This window comes from Chlorocebus sabaeus, chromosome 9 (genome assembly GCF_047675955.1).
Source record: "Chlorocebus sabaeus isolate Y175 chromosome 9, mChlSab1.0.hap1, whole genome shotgun sequence".
NCBI lineage: Eukaryota > Metazoa > Chordata > Mammalia > Primates > Cercopithecidae > Chlorocebus > Chlorocebus sabaeus.
Window position 1 is genome coordinate 49,870,848 of NC_132912.1, and position 12,200 is coordinate 49,883,047.

General features: G+C 38.9%; 1 protein-coding gene across 11 annotated transcripts in view; it reads left to right on the forward strand.

Moving 5' to 3' along the window:
• Positions 1-12,200, forward strand: part of LOC103215804 (arf-GAP with GTPase, ANK repeat and PH domain-containing protein 5-like) — a 62,862-nt gene that overhangs the window by 34,910 nt on the left and 15,752 nt on the right. For all 11 annotated transcript variants that reach the window (XM_073018958.1, XM_073018959.1, XM_073018960.1 and 8 more), the window contains 2 exons: positions 2,275-2,343; positions 5,306-5,340. In XM_073018958.1, the coding sequence (XP_072875059.1) occupies positions 2,275-2,343; positions 5,306-5,340 (104 nt within the window). The remainder of the gene's footprint in view (positions 1-2,274; positions 2,344-5,305; positions 5,341-12,200) is intronic.

Below are 12,200 nucleotides of genomic sequence, written 5' to 3' on the forward strand. Positions count from 1 at the left end.
GTCTGTATCTCTGTGTATTATCCTGTGGGACTTTGTTGAGGCTTCTTTGGACCATTCTCTTCCTTTTCTTAATAAAAACTCAAATATCCCAACTTTCCAGCACCCATCTTTTTTTTTCTTTGTACCTATCCACATGGTACCTAAGTGAAGGAACCAGGTAAGTGCCTAATTGTTTCCTTTGTTAAAGTAGCTAAATCTCAGGACAGTTCATATTCAGGTATTCGGGGATTTCTTATTTAAAATCAGAATGGAGGTTGCCATGGGAGAGGCTGTATGGCATTCTTAATGTGCTGCTGTAAGTCACCTTGATAGAGGCTGCTTAGTTTCTTCTAACTGTAATTTGAACACAGGAGGAGGAAATAAAAGGAGGGTGCTTAAAATAATTGTGAAAGGTGTGAAACGTTACAGCCAGGACTACAGAAAAATGGTTGTGTGGGGATGGGGGGAGGGTTTGTCAAAGGAGTTTACCCATGAGGCTCTGATTACTTTAAAATTCTTACTTTAACACAAAATGTGTCTCCAGATTTATTCTGGTGACTTAACAGACTTTATTTACCTCCTTATTCTAAAAGAGAGGTGGGGATTGGTTCATGGTCAAAACTTTCAAGACATAGAACGTCAATGTAGACTTTTAATATGTAATATAAAGATTGCAGGTTAAAAATGTCAGACCTTCCCTGTAAGAGTGTTCGTTGCCATGGCTCCCCCTTTGTCCTTTCCCTTCCTGACAATAGCATCTTGTTGAAAGATAAGAAAGTTAGAGTTTTGGCCGGGTATGGTGGCTCACTCCTGCAATCCCAGCACTTTGGGAGGCCGAGGCAGGCGGATCACCTGAGGTCAGGAGTTCGAGACCAGCCTGGCCAACATGGTGAAACCCCCGTCTCTACTAAAAAAATACAAAAATTAGTTGGGTGTGGTGGTGCATGCTTGTAGTTCCTCCTACTCATGAGGCTGAGGCAGGAGAATTGCTTGAACCCAGGAGGCAGAGGGTGCAGTGAGCAGAGATCGTGCCAATGCACTCCAGCCTTGGTAACAGAGCGAGACCCCATCTCACAGAAAAAAAAAAAGGAAGAAAGTTGGAGATTTTTAAGTCTCTACATTGCTGGGAGAGGCGAGGGATGGGAGGCGGTAGAAAAGAGAAAACAATTAGTTGGTTTGCCTCTAAAATCTTGCAGAGAGATGAATCTAAGTAAAAGTAATTCTGGGTAATAATATGATTCCTGAATAAAAACTAAAATGTTCAAAATAGAAAACATTGCATCATAAATATGTGAAATCCAGTTGGCTTATTTTTTTCATTTAAATGCCAGAGATTTCATTGCTGTAGAAGAAATGTCTTGTAGCTCTTCTATTTAAACTTTAGTTGGGCTCTTAATTTTTTAAGAGGTAGGATAATTATGACACCTGATGAGTGTGACTTTGTAACTTGTAAGTCTGTCCTCTCTTTTCAAGATATTTAAGGATTGCTTTAGAATAAACCAATATGTGAATTAATTAATTTTACCTTTATACACAAAGCATGTAAGTACTTGTATAAACTTATACTCTGTTCGGTGATGTAAGGAAAGCCTCTGAGTGATATTACACACCAGTTAGTAGATGGGTAGTATTGGATGAGAGCCCCAAAATGGCTCTTTATTGTCATTCTTTAGGATTACAACACAGTTTATGTATGTCTCACTTGGCCCTTTCCAATACAAATAAGGCCTGTGTATCTCCCTATGTATTGCTAATGAAGAAATGAAGACTTATAGATATCACATGACTGTGGAAGACAGCTACTCAACAAAACTGAGGTTCTATCTCCTCAGAATGACATGGAAGTGACAGATATGCTGAATTTACTTCTAAAAATTAAAAAAAAAAAACCTCTAGAATACATCTTATATTTTGCCTATAAAATAGACCTGTCTTTTAAAACTTACTGACATCTTTATTTATTTTATGCAAAGCTGATTTTACACAACTCAAAGCCGACATTTACCTCTTCATTTTTTTTTTTTTTAATAAAGGAGGGTGTCACTATGTTACTCATGCTGGCCTCAAATTCCTGACCTGGGTTCAAGTGATTTTCCCATCTCAGCCTCCTGAGTAGCTGGGACTACAAGCATGTGCCGTCTTTCCTGGCTCTATCTTATGTCTATACATTCATTTCAATGGATAAGAATACAAGTAGATGTAGTGAATAGCCTAAATGCAGTAGTTGAATAAACGAATTGATAAATTTTTATAGATGATTACCTCTTTTTTTCTTTTCTCCCTCTATACATATAGCTTTGGAGTTTAACCCTCCTGCCAATCCAGAGGCAACTACAATATTCCAGAGGAACTCTCAAACGGATGGTGAGACAACATTGTTTTTTCCACCAAGAGAAACAGTACAAACTCTTGTTTGATCAGGTGTATTATAGGAAGTATTTAGAAAAACTCATATTGGTTTAAATTTTTCAACTTTTCACATATTCACCTGTCTTATTTTAATGTGTGATATACTTTCCTTTAGTTGTTATCATTTTAGTGAAAACATGTAAACTTTTTGTTTATACATTTTGCCATCTTTTTATCAACACAATTAATTTGTCACGCGACGGAGGAGTCATGGATTTCTCTTTATTCATAATCCTTGGTCCCTTTTCCCTTGCTCCAAAGAGTATATTTTAAAGATGAATGATGGAACTTAGGCTTCAGCTTGGTTTTCATTTAAACAAATTAAAAAGCACAGCTGTTTATCATCAGGGATTGAATCTGTGATTTGGGCCTCCTCTCACACAGTCCTCTGACCACATTCATTTACCACATCCAAGTTCATGCTACTCAAAACTTTTAAGTTTTTAACCTTTTCATTTGATGTAATGTCAATTTAAACATGCCCTACTCCTGCTTATTTTCCTTAATGTTAGGTTAAATTCTCATTTGTTTGCTAAAAAGCCATACACAGCCAAGTTTTCCAGTTGACTTAAACAGCAAGAATACAAGTGAGGGTTCTATAATAATATGTGAAGTAATGCAGCACAGTAAAATATGGGAGTTTCTAATCTTTGTTTTTATAGTTTGAGTAGACTTTGTCCATTTTGAATCAGTTATTTCTGGTTAGAATTTGTGTTCATTTTTTACATTACTGTAAAGAGATACCTAAGGCTGGGTAATTTATAACAAAAAGAGGTTTAATCGGCTCATAGATCTTCAGGCTGTACAAACATGGCTTCAACATCTGCTTCTGGTGAGGGCTGCAGCAAGCTTACAATCATGATAGAAGGCAAAGGGGAAGCAGGTGGTTCCACACGGTGAACGTGGGAGGAGAGAGGGGAAGGCGGAAGATACCACACTCTTTTTATTTTTATTTTTTGAAATGGAGTCTCTCTCCGTTGCCCAGGCTGGAGTGCAGTGGTGTGATCTTGGCTCACTACAACCTCCACCTCCCAGGTTCACGCAATTCTCCTGCCTTAGCCTCCTGAGTAGCTGGGACTATAGGCGGGTGCCACAACACCTGGATAATTTTTGTATTTTTGGTAGAGACGGAGTTTCACCACGTTGACCAGACTGGTCTCGAACTCCTGACCTCATGTGGTCTGCCCGCTTCAGCCTCCCAAAGTGCTGGAATTAGGCTTGTGCCACCGCACCTGGCCGGTACCACACTCTTTTAAACGACCATAATGAAAATTTGCTTAAGGCCGGGCGCGGTGGCTCACGCCTGTAATCCCAGCACTTTGGGAGGCCGAGACAGGCGGATCACAAGGTCAGGAGATCGAGACCATCCTGGCTAACACGGTGAAACCCCGTCTCTACTAAAAAATACAAAAAACTAGCCGGGCGAGGTGGCGGGCGCCTGTAGTCCCAGCTACTCGGGAGGCTGAGGCAGGAGAATGGCGTAAACCCGGGAGGTGGAGCTTGCAGTGAGCTGAGATCTGGCCACTGCACTCCAGCCTGGGCGACAGAGTGAGACTCCGTCTCAAAAAAAAAAGAAAAAGAAAATTTGCTTATTACCATGGGGATGGGACCAAGCCATTCATAGGGAATCCCCAACCATTACCCAAACACCTCCCACTAGGCGCTCTCTCCAACATTAAGGGTCACATGTTAACATGAGGTTTGGAGGGGGAACATATCCAACACATATCAGAATTGTATTTCCCAGCTCCTTCCAGAGCCATTGGCTTCTCTCACCTAGAGAGCATGGAAGCAGTAAAAGAAAAGCTATTCCATGTCCCTCACTCTTCAGTGATAGGAACTTTTGCCTACAAGGCCCTTCCAGCATCAAAGGCAGAGGCAGTGTAGGAAACAAAGCATGGCCCACGTCCTTCTTGGGGCTTTCATTATTCTGGCCTTTTTTTAGAGAGAAAAAAATGATTTTTTGTGCTGCAGACACCATGTCCAATTATGTTTGTATATTCATTTTAAAATTAAAATTTAGGCCAGGCTCTGTGGCTTACACCTGTAATCCCAGCTCTTTGGGAGGCTGAGGTGGTTGGATTACGAGGTTAGGAGATCAAGACCATCCTGGCTAATGCAGTGTAACCTCTTCTTTACTAAAAATACAAAAAAAAAAAATTAGCTAGGCATGGTGGCATGTGCCTGTAGTGCCAGCTAGTCAGGAGGCTAAGGCTGGAGAATCACTTGAGCCCAGGAGGCTGAGGTTGCAGTGAGCTGAGATCCTGCCACTGCACTGCAGCCTAGGTGACAGAGTGAGACTCTGTCTCAAAAAAAGATAAATAAATAAAATTTAAGATAGATTACTTTCCAGTTGTGTAAAGACCCGTGTTTTGTTTTGTTTTGTTTTTAGTGACATATACGTAACCACTAAGTGTGGTTCAAGTCCTTAGTAGGTAACCACTAAGTGTGGTTCAAGATGCTTACAGGGATTCTGTTGCATCTAGAGATAGGTGTCTGGTCAGGAAGCAGTTCTTAGAGCTGTTAGCTCTTAGCTTCTGATAATTAAAGTAACCTATGTGTAAATGCAGAATGAGAGAATACTAATGGATCATGGCTCATATACGCAACAGTTAAACTTTTTTATTAGCTAAATTTTCCATCTGACCTAATTTTTTGCCCTTTTCCTTTGTACATGAGGATTCTTTCATTTTTATGTAATATAAACTTTATGAAATAGAAACTTTCATTTGTATGTAATAGAAACTTTATGAAATTAATTGTGCCAGATAATTTAAATTATAAATTGTTGAAAATAATTTTTTAAATGGAATTTTGTCTCATTTTACATAGAAGTAATCAGTAAGATGTTAACAACTACTTTTGTTTTATGGCATTTGTATCAGAAGTGACCAGTTTTTTTTTTTTTTATTCTTAGTTATAGAAATAAGAAGAAGCAACTATACAAACCACGTAAGTAAACAGTCAAATAGTTAAGAAATTGATAGTTTGACATAAAAGTATGTCTCTCTTGATTTCTTTAAATTACAATGTGGACCCAGTGGTGATAGCATGGACCCTTTTTTGTGGATTTTCTAAATCTCTTCTATTTTCCTAAGTATTAAATTTATCCAGAAAAGTCTTTAGCTTAGTGTGTCCTTTTAAGGATTTCTGATATTTAAGTTGAATTTCAATAGTCTGGTTGTGGTAAAAACATCTGCCTTAAGGCTGGACGTCGTGGCTCATGCCTATAATCCCAGCACTTTAGGAGTCCGAGGTGAGTGGATCATCAGGAGTTCGAGACAACCCTGACCAACATGGTGAAATTCTGTCTCTACTAAAAATACAAGATTAGCCCGGCGTGGTGGTGCATGCCTGGAATCTCAGCTACTCAGGAGGCTGAGGCAGGAGAATCACTTGAACCCGGGAGGCGGAGGTTGCAGTGAGCTGAGATCACACCATTGCATTCCAGCCTGGGTGAGAGAGTGAAACTCTGTTTCAAAAAAAAACAGATCTACCTTAAACATTTAATCTTATTTTTAATGAAATAACAAAAATAGAAGAGCTAAGTTAATTGCCAGCACTGTCTACTGACTTTCTGTCACAGCAGGTGAAAGCATACCTTCCTCGCTATACCATGATCTTATGTTCCTCCTTCTGTTTCTTCCAATAGTAGCACACTTCTTCATTAAATCAGTAATATTTACATGATTATGACTCTGCAAACATTATTCACTGCTAAGTCATATGGTGTTTTCACTGTGCCTCTGCATTACACGTCCTTCATCCTGTCTCTGAAACAGTTCTGAAATCTGAGCACTTCTGCAATTCTCCTGGATCTTCTCTTTTTTCCTAGCCGATGTTAGTTTATCCATCCAGATATAGTAAGTAGCCTCTGGGTGGTCTGTTTGCTTTCACATCCATTATTTTTTAGCATGAAGCTAATTTTCTGACTATATTCGTTTGCTTATTTTCTTTTTCTTTTTTTTTTTGAGATGGAGTCTTGCTCTGTCGCCCAGGCTGGAGTGCAGTGGCCAGATCTCAGCTCACTGCAAGCTCCGCCTCCCGGGTTTACACCATTCTCCTGCCTCAGCCTCTCGAGTAGCTGGGACTACAGGCGCTCGCCACCTCGCCCGGCCGTTTGCTTATTTTCTAATAGCTGTTTTTCCCCAAGTGTTGTAGCATTTATCACATGCCTTTCAAAGATGCTTTCCTTCTGTGAAAACATATCTGTTCCTTTTGTGTGTGTGTTGGGCGGGCAACTTTCTTTGGCCTTTTGTCATCCTAGTTCAGTATGGAGTGGCTTTCCCTAGATATGCTCGATGTCTGCTTTTCTGTGCTATCTCCTTAAAGTCTTTTGGGATCTCACGTAACTGCTGTCTTGTGTGGGATCGCCTGAGTCCTAGATTCTGTGTTTCCTTCTGTCCTGTTATCCCCTCTAGTTGTACTTTAACACACTTTCCTGGGTGGAGATATTTAGAGAGCTGGCCAGTCTTAAAATCCCTCCTCTTTGATAGAGAGGACACCTCTAGGTTGAATCTAGATTTTATAGTTCTGAAGACATTTTGCAGTTGTGCTCTCATTACAGTGTTGTTCTTGAATCTATTGCCAGTGTGTGATACACTATTTACAACCAGGTTTTAGGTATCTGCAGAAGCTTTTTAGGATCTTCTCTCTCTGTGAGGTTCTGAAATTTTATAATAACAGCTTGGTGGGGATCTTTTCATTTTATTGAGGCTACTAAACCTGAGACTACCTCTTCTTGAGAATTTTTTTTTTTTTCTCTATTACTTTTTTACTGATAGTCTCATTATTCAGACGCTAGGCTGCTTAGACCAGTACACTTGCATTGGTTTTTAATTTTTCCCTTTCTATTTTTTTATTTTGTTTTTTTATTCTAGTTCTGGGATATTCTGTGACTTTATCCTCTACTCTTTCTATTGAATTTTATATTTTTGAGAGTGTTTTAAGATTTTTTTGTTAAGTTTTGCTCCTGGTTTTGACTGCTCCCATGAATTCCTTTTTTCTATTGTTTTGATCTCTTTTGTTGGAGGCTTCCCTCCAATGTGTGGTGGTCCCTGGCCTGCTTTATTTGTAAGCAAGACTTCTGTTAACTGCTAGCATTCACTGTGAGGTTTTGGAAGCCAAACTAGCTTTTCATTTGGGGGACCTCGGTGTATTATCTGGGGATCTTTATTCGAGACATTTCAGTTTCTTCTGAGAAGGATCTCCCAATTTTCTGCCTGGGAAGTAAAAGCATGGCCACTTGCTTTCCAAAAGCAGAGTTAGCGAAGGAAGTTGGAGTTCCATTTTTGGTATACAGTTTTCTTTATATCTCAGGTTTAAGTCATGGTATAATTTCATGAGCCAGAAATTCTCAGGTTTGATACATCCAGAGAACACACATCTAAGTTTTCTTGTCAGATGGAAGGACAGGTAGACTCGGGCCTCTGGTTAGATATTTTCAACTGACTTTGCTGGCTTTTGTTTTACATTTTACCCTACTTTCCAAAGTGCCATTTGCCTGTAAGTTCACAACCTGCCTTTAGTTCTGCAAGACAAACTGGCTTGCTTCGGTTCCAGTCACTTTCTGTAGGGACCAAAGTTGCGCTTCCGTGTTATTTACCACTCCTTAATCTACTTTTTATGTCTCAGCATTTATTAAAAATTATCTCTGTCAACCTTCTCTCCTGGTCATGTGTGTAACCTTTATTTTATGACTGATGAGACTTCCGGAGGGAGAGAAAATAAATTTGTGGTCAATCTATTATATTTAATCCAAATTTAGGACCTGTGCTTAAATCAGTCTAATTTCAGTATAATGATATTAATCCAGAGAATTTTTTAAATTAATGTATCTATAATAAGCATATTACACTTTTCTCATAAGGCCTTGTTTAATATTTTCAAACTTTATCCACTGCCATATACTTCCCTTTTCTTCACAACAGAGATGGAGCTGGTTTCATGAATGCCCAAAGTGTTAGAAATATTTAATTAAGATTTGTTCATTTTTAGCCTGGTCAACATAGCAAGACCTCATGTCTACAAAAACACCAGGCCTGGTGGCATGTGCCTTTCATTTTGCCTACTCAGGAGGCTTAGGCAGAGGATCGCTTGAGCTCAGGAGTTTGAGGCTGCAGTTAATTGTAATTGCACCACTGCACTCCAGTCTGGGCAACAAAGGGAGACCCTGTCTCAGCAAAAGGAAAAAAGTTATTAATTCTTTAAAAACATATCTAAAATTTGTCCTGCCCAAAAGGAGAGTGAAAAATGTGAACTTTAGTCTTTGTTTTGTTTATGTTTACTGAGAAAAATGCTGTACTTTATATATATATATTTATTTATTTATTTATTCCATAGGGTTTTGGGGGAACAGGTGGTATTTGGTTACATGACTAATTTCTTTAGTGATGATTTGTGAGATTTTGGTGCACCCATCACCTGAGCGGTATCCACTGAACCCAATTTGTAGTCTTTTATACCTCACCCTCCTCCCAGCCTTTCCCCCGAGTCCTCAAAGTCCATCGTATCATTCTTATGGCTTTGCATCCTCATAGCTTAGCTCCCACATATGGATGAGAACATATGATGTTTGGTTTTCCATGCTGAGTTACTTCACTTAGAATAATGGTCTTTACTTCCATCCAGGTTGCTGGGAATGCCGTTAATTTATTCCTTATTATGGCTGAGTAGTATTCCTCATATATATGTGTATATATTTCACAGTTTCTTTATCCATTCCTTGATTGATGGGCATTTGGGCTGGTTCCATATTTTTGTAGTTGTAACTTGTTTGAGTTCCTCATAGATTCTGGATAATAGCTGTTTGTCAGATATATAGACTGGGAAAATTTCCTCCCACTCTGTGGGTTGTCTGTTTACTCCTTTCCCTGTGCAGAAGCTATTTAGTTAAGTCTCACCTGTTTGGTTTTTTTGCATTTGCTTTTGTGTTCTTGGTCATGAAGTCTTTGGCTAAGCCAGTGTCTAGATGGGTTTTTCCAATGTTATCTTCTAGAATTTTTACAGTTTCAGGTCATAGATTTATGTGCTTGAACTATCTTGAGTTGATTTTTGTGTAAGGTGAGAGTTGAGGATCCAGTTTCATTCTCCTGCATGTGGCTTGCCAATTTTCCCAGCACCATTTGTTGAATAGGGTTTACTTTCTTCACCTTGTGTTTTAGTTGGCTTTGTTGAAAATCAGTTGGCTATAGGTATTTGAGTTTATTTCTGGGCTCTCTATTCTGTTCCATTGGTGTATGTGCCTATTTTTGTACCACTACCATGCTATTTTGGTGACTATGGCCTTCTAGTATAGTTTGAAATAAGTAATGTGATGCCTCCAGATTTGTTTTTGCTTAGTTTTGTTTTGGCTATGTGGGTTCTTCTTTGGTCCCATATGAATTTTAGGATTGTTTTTTCTAGTTCTGTGAAGAAGAATGGTGGTATTTTGATGGAACTTACATTGAATTTGTAGATTGCTTTTGGCAGTATGGTCATTTTCACAATATTCATTCTACCCATTCTTGAGCATGGGATGTCTTTCCATTTGTTTGTGTCTATGATTTCATTCAGCAATGTTTTGTAGTTCCCAATGGCATATCAAAAAGATAATCCATCCGGGGACGGTGGCTCACGCCTGTAATCCCAGCACTTTGGGAGGCCGAAGCGGGCAGATCCCCAGGTCAGAAGTTCGAGACCAGCCTGGCCAACATGGGGAAACCCTGTCTCTACTAAAACTACAAAAATTAGCCGGGCATGGTGACGCATGCCTGTAATCCCAGCTATTTAGGAGGCTGAGACAGGAGAATCACTTGAACCTGGGAGGTGGGTTGAACCTGGGAGGCAGAGGTTGCAGTGAGCCAAGATCACCCCACTGCACTCCAGCCTGGGTGACAGAGCAAGACTCCATCTCAAAGAAAAGATAATCCACCATGATCACATGGGTTTCATACCAGGGATGCAGGGATGGATTAACATACACAAGTCAATAAATGTGATACACCACATAAACAGAATTAAAAACAAAAAAAATCACATGATCATCTCAGTAGACACAGAAAAAACATCTGACAGAATGCAGCATCCTTTTATAATTAAAACCCTCAGCAAAATCGGTGAACACGGATCATACCTCAATGTAATAAATGCCATCTATGACAAACCCACAGCCAACATAATACTGAATGGGAAAAAGTTGAAAGCATTCCCCCTGAGAACCGGAACAAGACAAGGATGCCCACTCTCACCACTTCTATTCAGCATAGTACTGGAAGGCCTAGCCAGAGCAATCACACGAGAGAAAGCAATAAAAGGCATCCAGATCGGTAAAGAGGAAGTCAAACTGTTGCTGTTTGCTGATGACATGATTGTATACCTAGGAAACCCTAAAGACTCCTCCAAAAAGCTTCTAGAACTGATAAATGAATTCAGGAAAGTTTCAGGAGACAAAATTAATGTACACAAATCAGTAGCTCTGTTATACCCCAACAGCAACCAACCTTAGAATCAAACCAAGAACTCAACCCCTTTTATGATGGCTGCAAAAATAAAATAAATAAAATAAAATAAAATAAAATAATTAGGAATAGACCTAACCAAGGAGATGAAGACCTCTAAAAGGAAAACAACTTTAATATTTCTAATGGGTTAAAATGAGAGGCAGCAGGTACAGCGGAAGAAGTCAGTGGGTGGGCATCGACATCCAAGGCTTTGGTTTTGACTTACTAAATTACTAGGTACGATTATTTTCTAGTTTTTGTTATTAAACCTTAAAACTACTAAGTAGCCCCTTCCATTTCTTGTTAAGGATCATAAAATTTCATACTCTGATTTATGTTGACTGATGTTAGATTATTTGTTTCCATTTTGTGACTACCTTAAATAATACCTATAAACAGTAAACTGTTAGTAGTGTTTTTGCTGTAATTAAATGTAGTAAGACTTATCTTCCAAATTATAACTGAATTGTCAAACACTTGTCAAAGTTTTGGATTTATTCAAAATTCTATGCTCAGCAGCTGGAGGTAGGAAGAGTAAGGGGCCTCCCGTACTCTTAAGGAGAGGCATACTTTCTCATGAGGGGAATACTCTGCAACAATTAGTGTCTTGTGAATTCGACTAATTAGTGTAGAAAAAACATTTTTTGGTGTGGCTGCCGACAAAGAGATCCAAGAGGGTAGATGGAGTCGAGCTTGCTGAAACAAGGAAAGAGAAAAGAAGTATTCTAGGGAGAGAGCGGGAGTGGAGCAGGAAAATGGCTAGGTGCAGGTCAGATGATTTATAGAATGAAATTGATCAAGTTTTGAAATGAATGGAAAGTATTCTCTGAGAGTCTCATTTGAGGCATGTCATGGTAGTCTTATTTAAACATGAAGCGAAAGATTTTTTAAGTTGTCATCTATTTTCAGGATGTGAGAGAATATTTAAGTGATACTCTTTTTATCCTCCACATAAGAAAATAGGACTAGAGAAATCTATGACTTCCTCGCTTGTTGGTGGCCTAGCAGCCCTGGCACACAGAGCCTCTGAATCCGAAACACTTGTTTTGTCACAATATCGCCTGAAATAATACATTTAGGATGAGTAATTTAGTAAATGCATTAGTCTTGTAGTCACTGCAATAAAATACTCTTGTACCAGTATTATTTAATACATTACATTTTATCGTAGTAAATTAATCATAGAAATAGAAATTCTTGGCTGCTTTATATTGTTGTAGAAAAAAGCAATGAAATCTTATTTTAAACTTTTCTCATGATTTTTAAAGGGAATTTATAAAATCCTTGTTAGGTTTGATGACAGGTACCATATTAAGGGCAGCATTTTATAAC